Below are 21640 nucleotides of genomic sequence, written 5' to 3' on the forward strand. Positions count from 1 at the left end.
AGAGGGGGGGTGATCAGAGGGGAGAGGGGAGAGGGGGGGTGATCAGAGGGGGAGAGGGGAGGGGGGGGTGATCAGAGGGGGAGAGGGGAGAGGGGGGGTGATCAGAGGGGGAGAGGGAGTTGGGGGGGCTGATCGGGGGGAGAGGGGGGGGTGATCAGAGGGGAGAGGGGAGAGGGGGGTGATCAGAGGGGGAGAGGAAGGGTGATCAGAGGGGGAGATGAGAGAGGGGGTGATCAGAGGGGGAAAGGGGAGGGGGGGGTGATCAGAGGGGGAGAGGGAGTTGGGGGGGCTGATCAGGGGGGAGAGGGGAGAGGGGGGTGATCAGAGGGGAGGGGGGGTGATCAGAGGGGGAAAGGGGAGGGGGGGTGATCAGAGGGGGAAAGGGGAGGGGGGGTGATCAGAGGGGGAGAGGGAGTTGGGGGGGCTGATCAGGGGGAGAGGGGAGAGGGGGGGTGATCAGAGGGGAGAGGGAGCGGGGGGGGGGGTGCGGCTGATCAGGGTGGGGAGGGGGGGGTTTGTTTGTCTGTTTATTATGGGAGAGGTCGGTGGGACGGGGCTGGAGCCGCTGCCCTGCGGGCGGTGCGGGTTCCCCGCCGGTCAGAGCCCCGGGTCCCGCTCACTCTCACGGGGCTCGGGGTCACTCTCTCCCCCCGGGTCTCTCACTCTCTCCCCCCGGGTCTCTCACTCTCTCCCCCCGGGTCTCTCACTCTCTCCCCCCGGGTCTCTCACTCTCTCCCCCCGGGTCTCTCACTCTCTCCCCCGGGTCTCTCACTCTCTCCCCCCGGGTCTCTCACTCTCTCCCCCCGGGTCTCTCACTCTCTCCCCCCGGGTCTCTCACTCTCTCCCCCCGGGTCTCTCACTCTCTCCCCCCGGGTCTCTCACTCTCTCCCCCCGGGTCTCTCACTCTCTCCCCCCGGGTCTCTCACTCTCTCCCCCCGGGTCTCTCACTCTCTCCCCCCGGGTCTCTCACTCTCTCCCCCCGGGTCTCTCACTCTCTCCCCCCGGGTCTCTCACTCTCTCCCCCCGGGTCTCACTCTCTCGGATTGCGGAGTAGCGGAAAAGGAAGGAGTGAGTTCGCAGCGCGGATGTGGGCGAGTCCCGGCGCCGCTCACTCTCAGCCCTCCCCCGGCAGCCGACCTCTCTCTCCCCCCTCTCCCCACCCCGGAGCCCGGGGACCCGGAGCGGCAGCGATGACCCCCGCGGAGCAGAGCGTGACCTGGCTCATCTCCCTCGGGGTGCTCGACTCCCCTAAAAAGACCGTCTCGGATCCGGAAGAGTTCCTGAAATGCGCCCTGCGGGACGGGCTGGTCCTTTGCAAACTGATGGAGCGGCTGGTGCCCGGGTCCCTGGACAAGGTAAACGGGGGAGACCCCCACCCTCGCCTCGCCTCGCCCCCACCCTGGGGAGACCCCCTCCCTCCCCTCGCCCCCCACCCTGGGGAGACCCCCTCCCTCCCCTCGCCCCCCACCCTGGGGAGACCCCCTCCCTCCCCTCGCCCCCCACCCTGGGGAGACCCCCTCCCTCCCCTCGCCCCCCACCCTGGGGAGACCCCCTCCCCTCGCCCCCCCACCCTGGGGAGACCCCCTCCCTCCCCTCGCCCCCCCACCCTGGGGAGACCCCCTCCCTCCCCTCGCCCCCCACCCTGGGGAGACCCCCTCCCTCCCCTCGCCCCCCACCCTGGGGAGACCCCCCACCCCAGGGTGGGGACCCTTCCCCTCCCTCCTCCTCTCTAATCCACCCATTGACCCAGTAAAACTGGCCAGGTTCCGCATTTAGCACCAAACTGGGGCACCCCTGAACCTCAGGATTCAGCTCTTCACAGGGGGATTAATTGGGGATTTTATATTTGTTATTGTTGAAATGTAACTGGGATGATCTAAAGGACAGGGTGAGATTGTTAATGTAACCCATAATAACACAAGGCCGGCTTTAGGATTAAACACAAGTTTTGGAAACTTGCCAGGAACTGTTAAAAGCAACAAAAAAAATTGGAACAGATTGCCATCAATTCCCCTTTTTAGCAAATTATAAACTCAAAACAAAATACTTTCTTATTATTACACTGGACAAGAAAAAGTGAAGTTTTATTTTAAATGATTTTAAAACTGGAGCAAGTGACGAGTGAGGGGAGCAGGCGTTGATCATTTCTGGTGGTTAATAAATGTCAGTTGAACCTAAACCGCAGTTTGTACAGCACCTGCTGTAAGCTGATGTGTGCTCCGGATCAGGGAGTGTGCTCCGGATCAGGGAGTGTGCTCCGGATCAGGGAGTGTGCACCAGATCCTGGTGTGTGCTCCGGATCAGGGAGTGTGCTCCGGATCAGGGAGTGTGCTCCGGATCAGGGAGTGTGCACCAGATCCTGGTGTGTGCTCCGGATCCTGGTGTGTGCAGGGAGTGTGCTCCGGATCAGGGAGTGTGCTCCGGATCAGGGAGTGTGCTCCGGATCCTGGTGTGTGCTCCGCATCAGGGAGTGTGCTCCAGATCCTGGTGTGTGATCCGGATCAGGGAGTGTGCTCTGGATCCTGGTGTGTGTTCCGGATCCTGGTGTGTGCTCCGGATCCTGGTGTGTGATCCGGATCAGGGAGTGTGATCCGGATCCTGGTGTATGATCTGGATTCATAGCAAAAGGGTCTAAATTTCAGCCCTGGCAAACCCACCCCCCACCTCCCAAAAACTCAGTCCTTTTGGGTTTATTTTTCTTATTTGATGGGGTTTGTTTGAATTTCATGGGCCTGAAGTTTTAGGAAAGGCTGCTGTCAGTGCTGTTGCCTCATTGGGAGATAAAAAGGAAGAAAAGAAAGAATTAGCATTTCTATCGTGCTTTTCACAATCTCAGGACGTCCTAAAACGCTTTGCAGCCAATGAAGTGCTGTAATGTAGGAAACATGGCAGCAAATTCGCACACAAGGTCCCACAAACAGCAATGAGATAAATGACCAGATAATCTGATTTACCAATGTTGGTTGAGGGATAAATTTTGGCCAGGACAAACCCCTCTGCTCTTCTTTGAAATAGTGCCATGGGCTCTTTTACGTCCACCTAAGAAGGCGGATGGGGTCTTGGTTCAATGTCTCATTTGAAAGACAGCACCTCCGACAGTGCAGCACTCCCTCAGTACTGACCCTCCGACAGTGCAGCGCTCCCTCAGTACTGACCCTCCGACAGTGCAGCACTCCCTCAGTACTGACCCTCCGACAGTGCAGCGCTCCCTCAGTACTGACCCTCCGACAGTGCAGCGCTCCCTCAGCACTACACTGGGAGTATCAGCCTGGATTAGGTGCTTAAATCTCTGGAGTGGGACTTAAACCCACAACCGTCTGACTCAGGCAGCAAGAGTGCTACCCACTGAGCCACAGCTGACACCTAAATAAATCCTGAGTCGGAACACTCTTAACATCATCAACTTAAGATGTATGCAAATTAATGGGCCATGGATTTAACCTTTATATGTGACCCTGGAGGCTCCATGGTACACAGTTCAGTGTACTCCGCATCAGTACACAGTTCAGTGGCTGACAAATACAAAAGCTTGGACACTTTTTTTGACCTATGGAGTGGTCTACAGAATTATAGAAATTGCAGAACAGAAGGAGACCACTCGGCCCATCGGGCCTGTTCCAGTGCTCGTTCCTCAGCAGGAGTTACCTACTCAAATCCCATTTCCCTGCTTAGCTTTCCTGTTCTCTGATCACCCCCTGTGCTCGCTGACCCACATTGGCTCCTGGTCTGGCAACACCTCGAATTTAAAATTCTAATCCTTGTTTTCAAATCCCTCCATGGCCTCGCCCCTCCCTATCTCTGTAACCTCCTCCAGCCCTACAACCCTCCGCGATCTCTGCGCTCCTCCAATTCTGGCCTCTTGTGCGTCCCTAATTTTCATCGCTCCACCATTGGCGGCCGTGCCTTCAGCTGCCTGGGCCCTAAGCTCTGGAATTCTCTCCCTAAACCTCTCTCTCCTCCTTGAAGACGCTCCTTAAAACCTACCTCTTTGACCAAGCTTTTGGTCACCTGTTCTAATATCTCCTTATGTGGCTCGGTGTCAATTTTTGTCTGATAATCGCTCCTGTGAAACACCTTGGGACGTTTTATCACGTTAAAGGTGCTGTATAAATGCAAGTTGTTGTTGCACTACATTAAACGACGTCAAAGTAAAATTCCTGCTTCAGGCCAACACTCCTGACATGTCAAGGCTGTAAGTGATCACAATCCACCTCCAGACCTGCCAGAAACCTTTAAAGGGTTAAACACAGTGAATAACTCATCTACCGGTTAGAGGGAATGCAGTTATCAGTAACTTCAAATATAACACCAAAAAGAACTGAAATTGAATCTTAATTGGCCATAATACAGAATAGGAAGTGAATATAATGCACTTGATCTAGTTGGAGCGAGTGGGATTTTGTAACAAAAACTTGTCTATTAATGGTAACTGGTCAAATGAGGAAGTTATATTTCCGCTATTAATATTTTAATACTGAAATGCTGAATCTGTTTGCTTTTGAAAAGAATAATCTGTAGAAATCAGTAACAGGAAATGTTAATGTTAAACAAGAAAGCAAATTTTACCAGGGCACAAACAAGTTTGAAAATTATTCATCAACGACGTGCATTTATAAAGTGCCTTTAATGTAGAAAAACATTCACAAGAGGCAAAATTTTAAAAAAAGAATGGACACTGAGCCAAAGAAGGAGATATTAGGAGGAGTGAACAATAGCTTTGCTGTTCACAACTTCAATATAGGAAACGTGGCAGCCAATCTGTGCACAGCAAGATCCCACAAACAGCAATGTGATAATGATCAGATAATCTGTTTTAGTGATGTTGATTGAAAGATAAATACTGGCCCAGGACACTGGGGAGAATCCCCCTGCTCTTTTTCAAAATAGTGCCCTGGGATCTCCTACCTCCACCTGAGAGGGTAGACAGGGCCTCGGTTTACCGTCTCATTCAAAAGACAACACCTCTAACAGTACTCCCTCAGTACTGCACGAGAGTGTCAGCCTGGATTATCTGCTTAAGTCTCTGGAATCAGTCTTAAACCCACAACCTTCTGACTCAGAGGCGAGAGTGCAGCTGACATCTGCAAGTACCTAGAGTGAATTTGCTTTGAAGTGACGGTTGTGATGTGGAGGTGCCTGCTCTTTTAATAGCATAAGAAATAGGAGCAGGAGTCGGCCATACGGCCCCTCGAGCCTGCTCCGCCATTCAGTCAGATCATGGCTGATCTTCGACCTCAACTCCACTTTCCAGCCCGATCCCCATATCCCTTGATTCCCCCAGAGTCCAAAAATCTATCGATCTCAGTCTTGAATGTACTCAACGACTCAGCATCCACAGCCCTCTGGGGTACAGAATTCCAAAGATTCACAACCCTCTGAGTGAAGAAATTCCTCCTCATCTCAGTCTTAAACGGCCGACCCCTTACCCTGAGACTATGTCCCCTAGTTCTAGACTCTCCAGCCGGGGAAACATCCTCTCAGCATCTACCCTGTCAAACCCTCTCAGAATCTTATATGTTTCAGTGAGATAATTAATAGTATCAGTGGGTTTTGAAGGCCGGAAAGTGCTTCTTGATGCCATAGGATTTTGCAGTTTCCTGTTACTCGCCAGTCTCCACACCCGACTTTCCATCACCATTTATCTGCACCTATTCTGCAGGTCAAGGTCAGCCTCAGACTTGACAGATTTCTTCAGATTTTGATTGTTGTTGTGTTTTATATACATAAATAATGTGCACTAAACAACAGTGGAATAATGTTACCAGTTAATTGGAATCCCATTCCAGCTCTGAGCAGACAAAATAAAACGATACTGTAATACGAGGCAACAAAATTAACCTTTATTATGCTGGTGCAGTTTGTGAATTACTGTGGCTTTGGAAAGGATTGGGGACGAACTGAAAGCACAACCCGATTCATTTCATCCGTGTTCTGACTGATAGGACCAGGGAGGTTGACAGAACAGGAAGAGCCCATCGTATCTGTGTCAGCTGTTTGCTAGAGAAATCCTAAACTAATCCCAGTTCTCTTCCCATCGCTCTGTATTCTTCTCTGTATTTGGAGGCTTGAGCACATAATCCAGGCTCACACTTCAATGCAGTACTGAGGGAGCGCTGCACTGTTGGAGGATCAGTGCTGAGGGAGCGCTGCACTGTTGGAGGATCAGTGCTGAGGGAGGGCTGCACTGTAGAAGGGTCAGTACTGAGGGAGCGCTACACTGTCGGAGGGTCAGTACTGAGGGAGTGCTGCAGTGTCGGAGGGGTCAGTACTGAGGGAGTGCTGCAGTGTCGGAGGGTCAGTACTGAGGGAGTGCTGCACTGTAGGAGGATCAGTACTGAGGGAGTGCTGCAGTGTCGGAGGGGTCAGTACTGAGGGAGTGCTGCACTGTCGGAGGGTCAGTACTGAGGGAGCGCTGCACTGTCGAAGGTGTTGTCTTTCGGATGAGACATTAAACCGAGGCTCCGTCTGATCTCTCAGGTGGACATAAAAGATCCCATGACACTATTTCGAAGAAGAGCAGGGGAGTTCTCCCCGGTGTCCTGGCCAATATTTATCCCTCAACCAACATCATTGAAAACAGATTATCTGGTCAATTATCACACGGCTGTTTGTTGCATGATTCCCGCTGGTTGCAGAACCAATGTGGCGACTCAAAAGACTTTTACTAGGGATAAATATTGGCCAATAACTTTAAATTGCAACATATTTTAAGTGCCAGAGGACTACAAGAGTTTCTAATGGGATCTTTCACGAAAGACATATTGCAGTTGTTGCCTGGAAATGAGCACAATAGCAGACTGTAATTCACAAACTGCACCAGCCTAATAAAGGTTAATTTTGTTGCCACGTATTACAGCACCATATTATTTTGTCTGCTTAAAGCTGGAATGAGATTCCAATTAACTGATAATATTATTCCACTGTTGTTTCGTACACAAATTATTTATGTATGTAAAACACAACAACAATCAAAATTTTAAAAAATCTGTCAAGTCTGATGCTGACCTTGACCTGCAGAACAAGTGCAGACAAATGGTGATGGAAAGTCGGGTGTGGACACTGGTGAGGAACACTATCAGTTTAAGTTTGGGACGGAACAGGATCAATGGTACAATATCTCAGTCCAGATATTTCACAACTTCTCCATCATGGGACATCCATCATGCCCCAAACCGTTTCCTCAGGCAGTCGTCTCATGATATGCAGTCCCTCAGTCTGCGTAATATTCACCCTCGCGCACACACTATCAAACTCTGTTACTTGCTGTGCACAAGCCAGCTCTCTCTCAGCCCTTTCCCCACATACTTTGACTCCCTTGCTGATCAAAAATTTGTCCAACTCAGCCTTGAATGTATTCAATGACTCAGCCTCCACAGCTTTTTGGGGTAAAGAATTCCAAAGATTCACGACCCTCTGGGAGAAGAAATTCCTCCTCATTTCCGTCTTAAATGGGCGACCCCTTATTCTGAGACTATGCCCCCTAGTTTTAGATTCCCCCATGAGGGGTAACATCCTCTCAGCATCTACCCTATCGAGTCCCCTCAGAATCTTGTTTATTTCAATAGGATCTCCTCTCAATGAGTATAGACCCAACCTGTTCAATCTTTCCTCATAAGACAACCCTTCCATACCCGGAATCAACCGAGTGAACCTTCTCTGAACTGCCTCCAATGCAAGTATGTCCTTCCTTAAATAAGGGCACCAGAACTGTATGCAGTATTCCAGGTGTGGTCTCACCAGCACCCTGTACAGTTGTAGTATGACTTCCCTGCTTTTATACTCCATCCCCCTAGAAATAAAGGCCAATATTCCGTTTGCCTTCCGGATTACCTGCTGCACCTGTATGTTGACTTTTTGTGTTTCATGTACGAGGACACCCAGATCCCTCTGTACCGCAGCATTTTGTAGTATTTCTCCATTCAAATAATATTTTGCTTTTTTATTTTTCCTCCCAAAGTGGATGACTTCACATTTTCCCACATTATATTCCATCTGCCAAATTTTTGCCCATTCTCTTAACCTGTCAATATCCCTTTGCAGACACTTTGTGTCCTCATCACAACTTGCTTTTCCACCTATCTTTGTATCATCAGCAAATTTGGCCACAAGACACTCTGTTCCTTCATCCAAGTCATTGATATATATTGTAAATAGTTGAGGCCCCAGCACTGAGCTCTGCGGCACCCCGCTAGTTATTACAGATTGCCATTTTGAAAATGACCCTTTTATCCCAACTCTTCGTTTTCTGCTCGCCCCAATCTCAGTTGATGTGCATTTTCCAGCAGGGCTCGTTGGGTAGTGACCAGGAGCAGGTATGTGAGCTGTGCCTTTATGTTTGGGCTGCCATACTTTTCACCCTGGTTGGGGTGGTTTGTACAGACCTTTGATGGAATAACTACAAAATCGGCTTCAATGGGGCATGGATGATTCATTGGCATTAAGACCAGGAGCAGAACTTCTTCCTCCCAAGGTATCAGTTCAGTGGGTCGCACTCTCGCCTCTGCCTCAGAAGATAGCAGGTTTGAGTCCCACAATCCAGGCCGACACTCCCAGTGCAGTACCGAGGGAGCGCCGCGCTGTCGGAGGGTCGGTGCCGAGGGAGCGCCGCGCTGTCGGAGGGTCGGTGCCGAGGGAGGGCCGTGCTGTCGGAGGGTCGGTGCCGAGGGAGCGCCGCGCTGTCGGAGGGTCAGTACTGAGGGAGCGCCGCGCTGTCGGAGGGTCGGTGCCGAGGGGGCGCCGCGCTGTCGGAGGGCCGGCGCTGAGGGAGCGCCGCGCTGTCGGAGTGTCAGTACTGAGGGAGCGCCGCGCTGTCGGAGGGTCGGTGCCGAGGGAGCGCCGCACTGTCGGAGAGTCAGTGCCGAGGGAGCGCCGCGCTGTCGGAGGGTCAGTACTGAGGGAGCGCCGCACTGTCGGAGAGTCGGCGCCGAGGGAGCGCCGCACTGTCGGAGGTGCCGCCTTTCGGATAAGACATCAAACCGAGGGCCCCGTCCACCCTCTCAGGTGGATGTGAAAGATCCCACTGCCGCTATTGGAAGAAGGGGGGGGGATTCTCCCCGGGGTCCTGAGGCCAATATTTATCCCTCGACCGACATCACCAGAGACCGATGATCAGGTCATTTATCCCATTGCTGTTTGTTGAGTGACTCCCGGTGATGGGGAATCAGTGTGTAGAGTGACTCCCGGTGATGGGGAATCAGTGTGCAGAGTGAGTCCCGGTGATGGGGAATCAGTGTGTAGAGTGAGTCCCGGTGATGGGGAATCAGTGTGTAGAGTGAGTCCCGGTGTTGGGGGATCAGTGTGTAGAGTGACTCCCGGTGTTGGGGGATCAGTGTGTAGAGTGACTCCCGGTGTTGGGGATCAGTGTGTCGAGTGACTCCCGGTGATGGGGGATCAATGTGTCGAGTGACTCCCGGTGATGGGGGATCAGTGTGTAGAGTGACTCCCGGTGTTGGGGGATCAGTGTGTAGAGTGACTCCCGGTGATGGGGGATCAGTGTGTAGAGTGACTCCCGGTGTTGGGGGATCAGTGTGCAGAGTGACTCCCGGTGATGGGGGATCAGTGTGCAGAGTGACTCCCGGTGATGGGGGATCAGTGTGTAGAGTGACTCCCGGTGTTGGGGTATCAGTGTGTGGAGTGACTCCCGGTGTTGGTGGATCAGTGTGTAGAGTGACTCCCGGTGATGAGGAATCAGTGTGTCGAGTGACTCCCGGTGTTGGGGAATCAGTGTGCAGAGTGACTCCCGGTGTTGGGGGATCAGTGTGTAGAGTGACCCCCGGTGATGGGGGATCAGTGTGTAGAGTGACTCCCGGTGTTGGGGGATCAGTGTGTAGAGTGACTCCCGGTGTTGGGGGATCAGTGTGTGGAGTGACTCCCGGTGTTGGGGGATCAGTGTGTAGAGTGACTCCCGGTGTTGGGGGATCAGTGTGTAGAGTGACTCCCGGTGATGGGGGATCAGTGTGTAGAGTGACTCCCGGTGTTGGGGGATCAGTGTGCAGAGTGACTCCCGGTGTTGGGGGATCAGTGTGTGGAGTGACTCCCGGTGTTGGGGGATCAGTGTGTAGAGTGACTCCCGGTGATGGGGGATCAGTGTGCAGAGTGACTCCCGGTGATGGGGGATCAGTGTGTAGAGTGACTCCCGGTGTTGGGGTATCAGTGTGCGGAGTGACTCCCGGTGTTGGGGGATCAGTGTGCAGAGTGACTCCCGGTGATGGGGAATCAGTGTGTCGAGTGACTCCCGGTGATGGGGGATCAGTGTGTAGAGTGACTCTCGGTGTTGGGGGATCAGTGTGTAGAGTGACTCCCGGTGTTGGGGAATCAGTGTGTAGAGTGACTCCCGGTGTTGGGGGATCAGTGTGTAGAGTGACTTCCGGTGATGGGGGATCAGTGTGTAGAGTGACTCCCGGTGTTGGGGGATCAGTGTGCAGAGTGACTCCCGGTGTTGGGGGATCAGTGTGTAGAGTGACTTCCGGTGATGGGGGATCAGTGTGTAGAGTGACTCCCGGTGTTGGGGGATCAGTGTGCAGAGTGACTCCCGGTGTTGGGGGATCAGTGTGTAGAGTGACTCCCGGTGTTGGGGGATCAGTGTGCAGAGTGACTCCCGGTGTTGGGGGATCAGTGTGTAGAGTGACTCCCGGTGTTGGGGGATCAGTGTGTAGAGTGACTCCCGGTGATGGGGGATCAGTGTGTAGAGTGACTCCCGGTGATGGGGGATCAGTGTGTAGAGTGACTCCCGGTGTTGGGGGATCAGTGTGCAGAGTGACTCCCGGTGTTGGGGGATCAGTGTGTAGAGTGACTCCCGGTGTTGGCGGTTCAGTGTGCGGAGTGAGTCCCGGTGTTGGGGGATCAGTGTGTAGAGTGACTCCCGGTGTTGGGGAATCAGTGTGTAGAGTGACTCCCGGTGTTGGGGGATCAGTGCGTAGAGTGACTCCCGGTGTTGGGGGATCAGTGCGTTGAGTGACTCCCGGTGTTGGGGGATCAGTGTGCCGAGTGACTCCCGGTGTTGGGGAATCAGTGTGTAGAGTGACTCCCGGTGATGGGTGATCAGTGTGTAGAGTGACTCCCGGTGTTGGGGGATCAGTGTGTGGAGTGACTCCCGGTGATGGGGGATCAGTGTGTGGAGTGACTCCCGGTGTTGGGGGATCAGTGTGTAGCGTGACTTCCGGTGATGGGGAATCAGTGTGTAGAGTGACTCCCGGTGATGGGTGATCAGTGTGTAGAGTGACTCCCGGTGTTGGGGGATCAGTGTGTAGCGTGACTCCCGGTGATGGGGAATCAGTGTGCAGAGTGACTCCCGGTGATGGGGGATCAGTGTGTAGAGTGACTCCCGGTGTTGGGGGATCAGTGTGTAGAGTGACTCCCGGTGTTGGGGGATCAGTGTGTAGAGTGACTCCCGGTGTTGGGGGATCAGTGTGTGGAGTGACTCCCGGTGTTGGGGGATCAGTGTGTGGAGTGACTCCCGGTGTTGGGGGATCAGTGTGTAGAGTGACTCCCGGTGTTGGGGGATCAGTGTGTAGAGTGACTCCCGGTGTTGTGGTATCAGTGTGTGGAGTGACTCCCGGTGTTGGGGGATCAGTGTGCAGAGTGACTCCCGGTGTTGGGGGATCAGTGTGTGGAGTGACTCCCGGTGTTGGGGGATCAGTGTGTGGAGTGACTCCCGGTGTTGGGGGATCCGTGTGTGGAGTGACTCCCGGTGTTGGGGGATCAGTGTGTGGAGTGACTCCCGGTGTTGGGGGATCAGTGTGTAGAGTGACTCCCGGTGATGGGGAATCAGTGTGTGGAGTGACTCCCGGTGTTGGGGGATCAGTGTGTGGAGTGACTCCCGGTGATGGGGGATCAGTGTGTAGAGTGACTCCCGGTGTTGGGGGATCAGTGTGTCGAGTGACTCCCGGTGTTGGGGGATCAGTGTGTCGAGTGACTCCCGGTGTTGGGGGATCAGTGTGCAGAGTGACTCCCGGTGTTGGGGGATCAGTGTGTGGAGTGACTCCCGGTGTTGGGGGATCAGTGTGTGGAGTGACTCCCGGTGTTGGGGGATCAGTGTGTGGAGTGACTCCCGGTGTTGGGGGATCAGTGTGTGGAGTGACTCCCGGTGTTGGGGGATCAGTGTGTAGAGTGACTCCCGGTGATGGGGAATCAGTGTGTGGAGTGACTCCCGGTGTTGGGGGATCAGTGTGTGGAGTGACTCCCGGTGATGGGGGATCAGTGTGTAGAGTGACTCCCGGTGTTGGGGGATCAGTGTGTCGAGTGACTCCCGGTGTTGGGGGATCAGTGTGTCGAGTGACTCCCGGTGTTGGGGGATCAGTGTGTGGAGTGACTCCCGGTGTTGGGGGATCAGTGTGTGGAGTGACTCCCGGTGTTGGGGGATCAGTGTGTAGAGTGACTCCCGGTGTTGGGGGATCAGTGTGTAGAGTGACTCCCGGTGTTGGGGAATCAGTGTGTAGAGTGACTCCCGGTGTTGGGGGATCAGTGTGTCGAGTGACTCCCGGTGATGGGGGATCAGTGTGTAGAGTGACGCCCGGTGTTGGGGGATCAGTGTGTAGAGTGACTCCCGGTGTTGGGGGATCAGTGTGTGGAGTGACTCCCGGTGTTGGGGGATCAGTGTGTGGAGTGACTCCCGGTGTTGGGGATCAGTGTGTGGAGTGACTCCTGGTGTTGGGGGATCAGTGTGTAGAGTGACTCCCGGTGATGGGGGATCAGTGTGCAGAGTGACTCCCGGTGTTGGGGATCAGTGTGTAGAGTGACTCCCGGTGATGGGGGATCAGTGTGTCGAGTGACTCCCGGTGATGCGGGATCAGTGTGTGGAGTGACTCCCGGTGTTGGGGGATCAGTGTGTGGAGTGACTCCCGGTGATGGGGGATCAGTGTGCAGACTGACTCCCGGTGTTGGGGGATCAGTGTGTAGAGTGAGTCCCGGTGTTGGGGGATCAGTGTGTGGAGTGACTCCCGGTGTTGGGGAATCAGTGTGTAGAGTGACTCCCGGTGTTGGGGGATCAGTGTGAAGAGTGAGTCCCGGTGATGGTGGATCAGTGTGTAGAGTGACTCCCGGTGTTGGGGGATCAGTGTGTAGAGTGACTCCCGGTGTTGGGGGATCAGTGTGTGGAGTGACTCCCGGTGTTGGGGGATCAGTGTGTGGAGTGACTCCTGGTGTTGGGGGATCAGTGTGTCGAGTGACTCCCGGTGTTGGGGATCAGTGTGCAGAGTGACTCCCGGTGATGGGGGATCAGTGTGCAGAGTGACTCCCGGTGTTGGGGATCAGTGTGTCGAGTGACTCCCGGTGATGGGGGATCAGTGCGTAGAGTGACTCCCGGTGATGGGGGATCAGTGTGTAGAGTGACTCCCGGTGTTGGGGATCAGTGTGTCGAGTGACTCCCGGTGTTGGGGATCAGTGTGTAGAGTGACTCCCGGTGATGGGGGATCAGTGTGCAGAGTGACTCCCGGTGTTGGGGATCAGTGTGTCGAGTGACTCCCGGTGTTGGGGGATCAGTGTGTAGAGTGACTCCCGGTGATGGGGGATCAGTGTGTAGAGTGACTCCCGGTGTTGGAGGATCAGTGTGTAGAGTGACTCCCGGTGATGGGGGATCAGTGTGTAGAGTGACTCCGGTGTTGGGGATCAGTGTGTTGAGTGACTCCCGGTGTTGGGGATCAGTGTGTAGAGTGACTCCCGGTGATGGGGGATCAGTGTGCAGAGTGACTCCCGGTGTTGGGGATCAGTGTGTGGAGTGACTCCCGGTGTTGGGGGATCAGTGTGTAGAGTGACTCCCGGTGTTGGGGGATCAGTGTGTAGAGTGACTCCCGGTGTTGGGGGATCAGTGTGTGGAGTGACTCCCGGTGTTGGGGGATCAGTGTGTAGAGTGACTCCCGGTGTTGGGGATCAGTGTGTAGAGTGAGTCCCGGTGTTGGGGGATCAGTGTGTGGAGTGACTCCCGGTGTTGGGGAATCAGTGTGTAGAGTGACTCCCGGTGTTGGGGGATCAGTGTGAAGAGTGAGTCCCGGTGATGGGGGATCAGTGTGTAGAGTGACTCCCGGTGTTGGGGATCAGTGTGCAGAATGAGTCCCGGTGTTGGGGGATCAGTGTGTGGAGTGAGTCCCGGTGTTGGGGGATCAGTGTGTGGAGTGACTCCCGGTGTTGGGGAATCAGTGTGTAGAGTGACTCCCGGTGTTGGGGGATCAGTGTGCGGAGTGATTCCCGGTGTTGGGGGATCAGTGTGCGGAGTGACTCCCGGTGTTGGGGGATCAGTGTGTAGAGTGACTCCCGGTGTTGGGGGATCAGTGTGTAGAGTGACTCCCTGTGTTGGGGGATCAGTGTGTAGAGTGACTCCCGGTGTTGGGGGATCAGTGTGTAGAGTGACTCCCGGTGTTGGGGGATCAGTGTGTGGAGTGAGTCCCGGTGTTGGGGGATCAGTGTGTGGAGTGACTCCCGGTGTTGGGGGATCAGTGTGTAGAGTGACTCCCGGTGTTGGGGGATCAGTGTGTGGAGTGACTCCCGGTGTTGGGGGATCAGTGTGTAGAGTGACTCCCGGTGTTGGGGGATCAGTGTGAAGAGTGAGTCCCGGTGATGGTGGATCAGTGTGTAGAGTGACTCCCGGTGTTGGGGGATCAGTGTGTAGAGTGACTCCCGGTGTTGGGGGATCAGTGTGTGGAGTGACTCCCGGTGTTGGGGGATCAGTGTGTGGAGTGACTCCTGGTGTTGGGGGATCAGTGTGTGGAGTGACTCCCGGTGTTGGGGGATCAGTGTGTAGAGTGACTCCCGGTGTTGGGGGATCAGTGTGTGGAGTGACTCCCGGTGTTGGGGATCAGTGTGTAGAGTGACTCCCGGTGATGGGGGATCAGTGTGTCGAGTGACTCCCGGTGTTGGGGGATCAGTGTGTAGAGTGACTCCCGGTGTTGGGGGATCAGTGTGTCGAGTGACTCCCGGTGTTGGGGGATCAGTGTGTGGAGTGACTCCCGGTGTTGGGGATCAGTGTGTAGAGTGACTCCCGGTGATGGGGGATCAGTGTGCAGAGTGACTCCCGGTGTTGGGGATCAGTGTGTCGAGTGACTCCCGGTGATGGGGGATCAGTGTGTAGAGTGACTCCCGGTGATGGGGGATCAGTGTGTGGAGTGACTCCCGGTGTTGGGGATCAGTGTGTCGAGTGACTCCCGGTGTTGGGGATCAGTGTGTAGAGTGACTCCCGGTGATGGGGGATCAGTGTGCAGAGTGACTCCCGGTGTTGGGGATCAGTGTGTCGAGTGACTCCCGGTGTTGGGGGATCAGTGTGTAGAGTGACTCCCGGTGATGGGGGATCAGTGTGTAGAGTGACTCCCGGTGTTGGAGGATCAGTGTGTAGAGTGACTCCCGGTGATGGGGGATCAGTGTGTAGAGTGACTCCGGTGTTGGGGATCAGTGTGTTGAGTGACTCCCGGTGTTGGGGATCAGTGTGTAGAGTGACTCCCGGTGATGGGGGATCAGTGTGCAGAGTGACTCCCGGTGTTGGGGATCAGTGTGTGGAGTGACTCCCGGTGTTGGGGGATCAGTGTGTAGAGTGACTCCCGGTGTTGGGGGATCAGTGTGTAGAGTGACTCCCGGTGTTGGGGGATCAGTGTGTGGAGTGACTCCCGGTGTTGGGGGATCAGTGTGTAGAGTGACTCCCGGTGTTGGGGATCAGTGTGTAGAGTGAGTCCCGGTGTTGGGGGATCAGTGTGTGGAGTGACTCCCGGTGTTGGGGAATCAGTGTGTAGAGTGACTCCCGGTGTTTGGGGATCAGTGTGCAGAGTGAGTCCCGGTGTTGGGGGATCAGTGTGTGGAGTGAGTCCCGGTGTTGGGGGATCAGTGTGTAGAGTGACTCCCGGTGTTGGGGGATCAGTGTGTGGAGTGAGTCCCGGTGTTGGGGGATCAGTGTGTGGAGTGACTCCCGGTGTTGGGGGATCAGTGTGTAGAGTGACTCCCGGTGTTGGGGGATCAGTGTGTGGAGTGACTCCCGGTGTTGGGGGATCAGTGTGTAGAGTGACTCCCGGTGTTGGGGGATCAGTCTGTAGAGTGACTCCCGGTGTTGGGGATCAGTGTGTCGAGTGACTCCCGGTGTTGGGGATCAGTGTGTAGAGTGATTCCCGGTGATGGGGGATCAGTGTGCAGAGTGACTCCCGGTGTTGGGGATCAGTGTGTCGAGTGACTCCCGGTGATGGGGGATCAGTGTGTAGAGTGACTCCCGGTGATGGGGGATCAGTGTGTCGAGTGACTCCCGGTGTTGGAGGATCAGTGTGTAGAGTGACTCCCGGTGATGGGGGATCAGTGTGTAGAGTGACTCCCGGTGTTAGGGATCAGTGTGTAGAGTGACTCCCGGTGTTGGGGATCAGTGTGTAGAGTGACTCCCGGTGATGGGGGATCAGTGTGCAGAGTGACTCCCGGTGTTGAGGATCAGTGTGTAGAGTGACTCCCGGTGATGGGGGATCAGTGTGTAGAGTGACTCCCGGTGATGGGGGATCAGTGTGCAGAGTGACTCCCGGTGTTGGGGACCAGTGTGTGGAGTGACTCCCGGTGTTGGGGATCAGTGTGTGGAGTGAGTCCCGGTGTTGGGGGATCAGTGTTTGGAGTGACTCCTGGTGTTGGGGGATCAGTGTGTGGAGTGACTCCCGGTGTTGGGGGATATGTGTGTAGAGTGACTCCCGGTGTTGGGGGATCAGTGTGTGGAGTGACTCCCGGTGTTGGGGGATCAGTGTGTAGAGTGACTCCCGGTGTTGGGGGATCAGTGTGTGGAGTGACTCCCGGTGTTGGGGGATCAGTGTGTGGAGTGACTCCCGGTGTTGGGGGATCAGTGTGTGGAGTGACTCCCGGTGTTGGGGGATCAGTGTGTGGAGTGACTCCCGGTGTTGGGGGATCAGTGTGTGGAGTGACTCCCGGTGTTGGGGGATCAGTGTGTAGAGTGACTCCCGGTGTTGGGGGATCAGTGTGTGGAGTGACTCCCGGTGTTGGGGGATCAGTGTGTGGAGTGACTCCCGGTGTTGGGGGATCAGTGTGTGGAGTGACTCCCGGTGTTGGGGGATCAGTGTGTGGAGTGACTCCCGGTGATGGGGGATCAGTGTGTGGAGTGACTCCCGGTGTTGGGGGATCAGTGTGTGGAGTGACTCCCGGTGTTGGGGGATCAGTGTGTAGAGTGACTCCCGGTGGTGGGGGATCAGTGTGTAGAGTGACTCCCGGTGTTGGGGGATCAGTGTGTAGAGTGACTCCCGGTGTTGGGGGATCAGTGTGTGGAGTGACTCCCGGTGTTGGGGGATCAGTGTGTGGCGTGACTCCCGGTGATGGGGGATCAGTGTGTGGAGTGACTCCCGGTGTTGGGGGATCAGTGTGTGGAGTGACTCCCGGTGTTGGGGGATCAGTGTGTGGAGTGACTCCCGGTGTTGGGGGATCAGTGTGTAGAGTGACTCCCGGTGTTGGGGGATCAGTGTGTAGAGTGACTCCCGGTGTTGGGGGATCAGTGTGTGGAGTGACTCCCGGTGTTGGGGGATCAGTGTGTAGAGTGACTCCCGGTGTTGGGGATCAGTGTGTGGAGTGACTCCCGGTGATGGGGGATCAGTGTGTGGAGTGAGTCCCGGTGTTGTGGGATCAGTGTGTGGAGTGACTCCCGGTGTTGGGGGATCAGTGTGTGGAGTGACTCCCGGTGTTGGGGGATCAGTGTGTCGAGTGACTCCCGGTGTTGGGGATCAGTGTGTGGAGTGACTCCCGGTGTTGGGCGATCAGTGTGTGGAGTGACTCCCGGTGTTGGGGGATCAGTGTGTAGAGTGACTCCCGGTGTTGGGGATCAGTGTGTGGAGTGACTCCCGGTGTTGGGGGATCAGTGTATGGAGTGACTCCCGGTGTTGGGGGATCAGTGTGTAGAGTGACTCCCGGTGTTGGGGGATCAGTGTGTCGAGTGACTCCCGGTGTTGGGGGATCAGTGTGTCGAGTGACTCCCGGTGTTGGGGGATCAGTGTGTGGAGTGACTCCCGGTGTTGGGGGATCAGTGTGTAGAGTGACTCCCGGTGTTGGGGGATCAGTGTGTAGAGTGACTCCCGGTGTTGGGGGATCAGTGTGTGGAGTGACTCCCGGTGTTGGGGGATCAGTGTGTAGAGTGACTCCCGGTGTTGGGGGATCAGTGTGTAGAGTGACTCCCGGTGTTGGGAGATCAGTGTGTAGAGTGACTCCCGGTGTTGGGGGATCAGTGTGTAGAGTGACTCCCGGTGTTGGGGGATCAGTGTGTGGAGTGACTCCCGGTGTTGGGGGATCAGTGTGTAGAGTGACTCCCGGTGTTGGGGGATCAGTGTGTAGAGTGAGTCCCGGTGTTGGGGGATCAGTGTGTGGAGTGAGTCCCGGTGTTGGGGGATCAGTGTGTGGAGTGACTCCCGGTGTTGGGGGATCAGTGTGTAGAGTGACTCCCGGTGTTGGGGGATCAGTGTGTAGAGTGACTCCCGGTGTTGGGAGATCAGTGTGTAGAGTGACTCCCGGTGTTGGGGGATCAGTGTGTGGAGTGAATCCCGGTGTTGGGGGATCAGTGTGTGGAGTGACTCCCGGTGTTGGGGGATCAGTGTGTAGAGTGACTCCCGGTGTTGGGGGATCAGTGTGTGGAGTGACTCCCGGTGTTGGGGGATCAGTGTGTAGAGTGACTCCCGGTGTTGGGGGATCAGTGTGTAGAGTGACTCCCGGTGTTGGGGGATCAGTGTGTGGAGTGAATCCCGGTGTTGGGGGATCAGTGTGTGGAGTGACTCCCGGTGTTGGGGGATCAGTGTGTCGAGTGACTCCCGGTGTTGGGGGATCAGTGTGTAGAGTGACTCCCGGTGTTGGGGGATCAGTGTGTGGAGTGACTCCCGGTGTTGGGGATCAGTGTGTAGAGTGACTCCCGGTGATGGGGGATCAGTGTGTGGAGTGACTCCCGGTGTTGGGGGATCAGTGTGTAGAGTGACTCCCGGTGTTGGGGGATCAGTGTGTCGAGTGACTCCCGGTGTTGGGGATCAGTGTGTAGAGTGACTCCCGGTGATGGGGGATCAGTGTGCAGAGTGACTCCCGGTGTTGGGGATCAGTGTGTCGAGTGACTCCCGGTGATGGGGGATCAATGTGTAGAGTGACTCCCGGTGATGGGGGATCAGTGTGTAGAGTGACTCCCGGTGTTGGGGATCAGTGTGTAGAGTGACTCCCGGTGTTGGGGATCAGTGTGTAGAGTGATTCCCGGTGATGGGGGATCAGTGTGCAGAGTGACTCCCGGTGTTGGGGATCAGTGTGTCGAGTGACTCCCGGTGATGGGGGATCAGTGTGTGGAGTGACTCCCGGTGATGGGGGATCAGTGTGTAGAGTGACTCCCGGTGTTGGAGGATCAGTGTGTAGAGTGACTCCCGGTGATGGGGGATCAATGTGTCGAGTGACTCCCGGTGTTGGGGATCAGTGTGCAGAGTGACTCCCGGTGTTGGGGATCAGTGTGTAGAGTGACTCCCGGTGATGGGGGATCAGTGTGCAGAGTGACTCCCGGTGTTGGGGATCAGTGTGTAGAGTGACTCCCGGTGATGGGGGATCAGTGTGTGGAGTGACTCCCGGTGATGGGGGATCAGTGTGCAGAGTGACTCCCGGTGTTGGGGACCAGTGTGTGGAGTGACTCCCGGTGTTGGGGGATCAGTGTGTAGAGTGACTCCCGGTGATGGGGGATCAGTGTGTGGAGTGACTCCCGGTGTTGGGGATCAGTGTGTGGAGTGACTCCCGGTGTTGGGGGATCAGTGTGTCGAGTGACTCCCGGTGTTGGGGATCAGTGTGTGGAGTGACTCCCGGTGTTGGGGGATCAGTGTGTGGAGTGACTCCCGGTGTTGGGGGATCAGTGTGTAGAGTGACTCCCGGTGTTGGGGATCAGTGTGTGGAGTGACTCCCGGTGTTGGGGGATCAGTGTGTAGAGTGACTCCCGGTGTTGGGGATCAGTGTGTGGAGTGAGTCCCGGTGTTGGGGGATCAGTGTGTGGAGTGACTCCTGGTGTTGGGGGATCAGTGTGTGGAGTGACTCCCGGTGTTGGGGGATATGTGTGTAGAGTGACTCCCGGTGTTGGGGGATCAGTGTGTGGAGTGACTCCCGGTGTTGGGGGATCAGTGTGTAGAGTGACTCCCGGTGTTGGGGGATCAGTGTGTGGAGTGACTCCCGGTGTTGGGGGATCAGTGTGTGGAGTGACTCCCGGTGTTGGGGGATCAGTGTGTGGAGTGACTCCCGGTGTTGGGGGATCAGTGTGTAGAGTGACTCCCGGTGTTGGGGATCAGTGTGTGGAGTGACTCCCGGTGTTGGGGGATCAGTGTGTGGAGTGACTCCCGGTGATGGGGGATCAGTGTGCCGAGTGACTCCCGGTGTTGGGGGATCAGTGTGCGGAGTGACTCCCGGTGTTGGGGGATCAGTGTGCGGAGTGAGTCCCGGTGTTGGGGGATCAGTGTGCGGAGTGAGTCCCGGTGTTGGGGGATCAGTGTGTGGAGTGACTCCCGGTGTTGGGGGATCAGTGTGTGGAGTGACTCCCGGTGTTGGGGGATCAGTGTGTGGAGTGACTCCCGGTGTTGGGGGATCAGTGTGTGGAGTGACTCCCGGTGTTGGGGGATCAGTGTGTGGAGTGACTCCCGGTGTTGGGGGATCAGTGTGTCGAGTGACTCCCGGTGTTGGGGGATCAGTGTGTAGAGTGACTCCCGGTGTTGGGGGATCAGTGTGTGGAGTGACTCCCGGTGTTGGGGGATCAGTGTGTAGAGTGACTCCCGGTGTTGGTGGATCAGTGTGTAGAGTGACTCCCGGTGTTGGGGAATCAGTGTGTGGAGTGACTCCCGGTGTTGGGGGATCAGTGTGTAGAGTGACTCCCGGTGTTGGGGGATCAGTGTGTGGAGTGACTCCCGGTGTTGGGGGATCAGTGTGTGGCGTGACTCCCGGTGATGGGGGATCAGTGTGTGGAGTGACTCCCGGTGTTGGGGGATCAGTGTGTGGAGTGACTCCCGGTGTTGGGGGATCAGTGTGTGGAGTGACTCCCGGTGTTGGGGGATCAGTGTGTAGAGTGACTCCCGGTGTTGGGGGATCAGTGTGTAGAGTGACTCCCGGTGTTGGGGGATCAGTGTGTGGAGTGACTCCCGGTGTTGGGGGATCAGTGTGTAGAGTGACTCCCGGTGTTGGGGATCAGTGTGTGGAGTGACTCCCGGTGATGGGGGATCAGTGTGTGGAGTGAGTCCCGGTGTTGTGGGATCAGTGTGTGGAGTGACTCCCGGTGTTGGGGGATCAGTGTGTGGAGTGACTCCCGGTGTTGGGGGATCAGTGTGTCGAGTGACTCCCGGTGTTGGGGATCAGTGTGTGGAGTGACTCCCGGTGTTGGGCGATCAGTGTGTGGAGTGACTCCCGGTGTTGGGGGATCAGTGTGTAGAGTGACTCCCGGTGTTGGGGATCAGTGTGTGGAGTGACTCCCGGTGTTGGGGGATCAGTGTATGGAGTGACTCCCGGTGTTGGGGGATCAGTGTGTAGAGTGACTCCCGGTGTTGGGGGATCAGTGTGTCGAGTGACTCCCGGTGTTGGGGGATCAGTGTGTCGAGTGACTCCCGGTGTTGGGGGATCAGTGTGTGGAGTGACTCCCGGTGTTGGGGGATCAGTGTGTAGAGTGACTCCCGGTGTTGGGGGATCAGTGTGTAGAGTGACTCCCGGTGTT

The 21640-nt window shown here is 55.8% G+C and overlaps 1 protein-coding gene across 4 annotated transcripts in view; it reads left to right on the forward strand.

The window, feature by feature from the left end:
• The first annotated feature begins 1096 nt into the window (after window positions 1-1096).
• arhgef6 (Rac/Cdc42 guanine nucleotide exchange factor (GEF) 6) overlaps window positions 1097-21640 on the forward strand; it is a 163451-nt gene continuing 142907 nt past the window's right edge. For 3 of the 4 annotated variants that reach the window (XM_067997332.1, XM_067997333.1, XM_067997335.1), the window contains exon 1: window positions 1097-1355. In XM_067997332.1, the coding sequence (XP_067853433.1) occupies window positions 1191-1355 (165 nt within the window). In that variant the 5' untranslated portion in view covers window positions 1097-1190. The remainder of the gene's footprint in view (window positions 1356-21640) is intronic. The other variant, XM_067997334.1, reaches the window with a different exon arrangement.

The sequence above is a fragment of the Heptranchias perlo genome, chromosome 15, assembly GCF_035084215.1.
Source record: "Heptranchias perlo isolate sHepPer1 chromosome 15, sHepPer1.hap1, whole genome shotgun sequence".
Lineage (NCBI taxonomy): Eukaryota > Metazoa > Chordata > Chondrichthyes > Hexanchiformes > Hexanchidae > Heptranchias > Heptranchias perlo.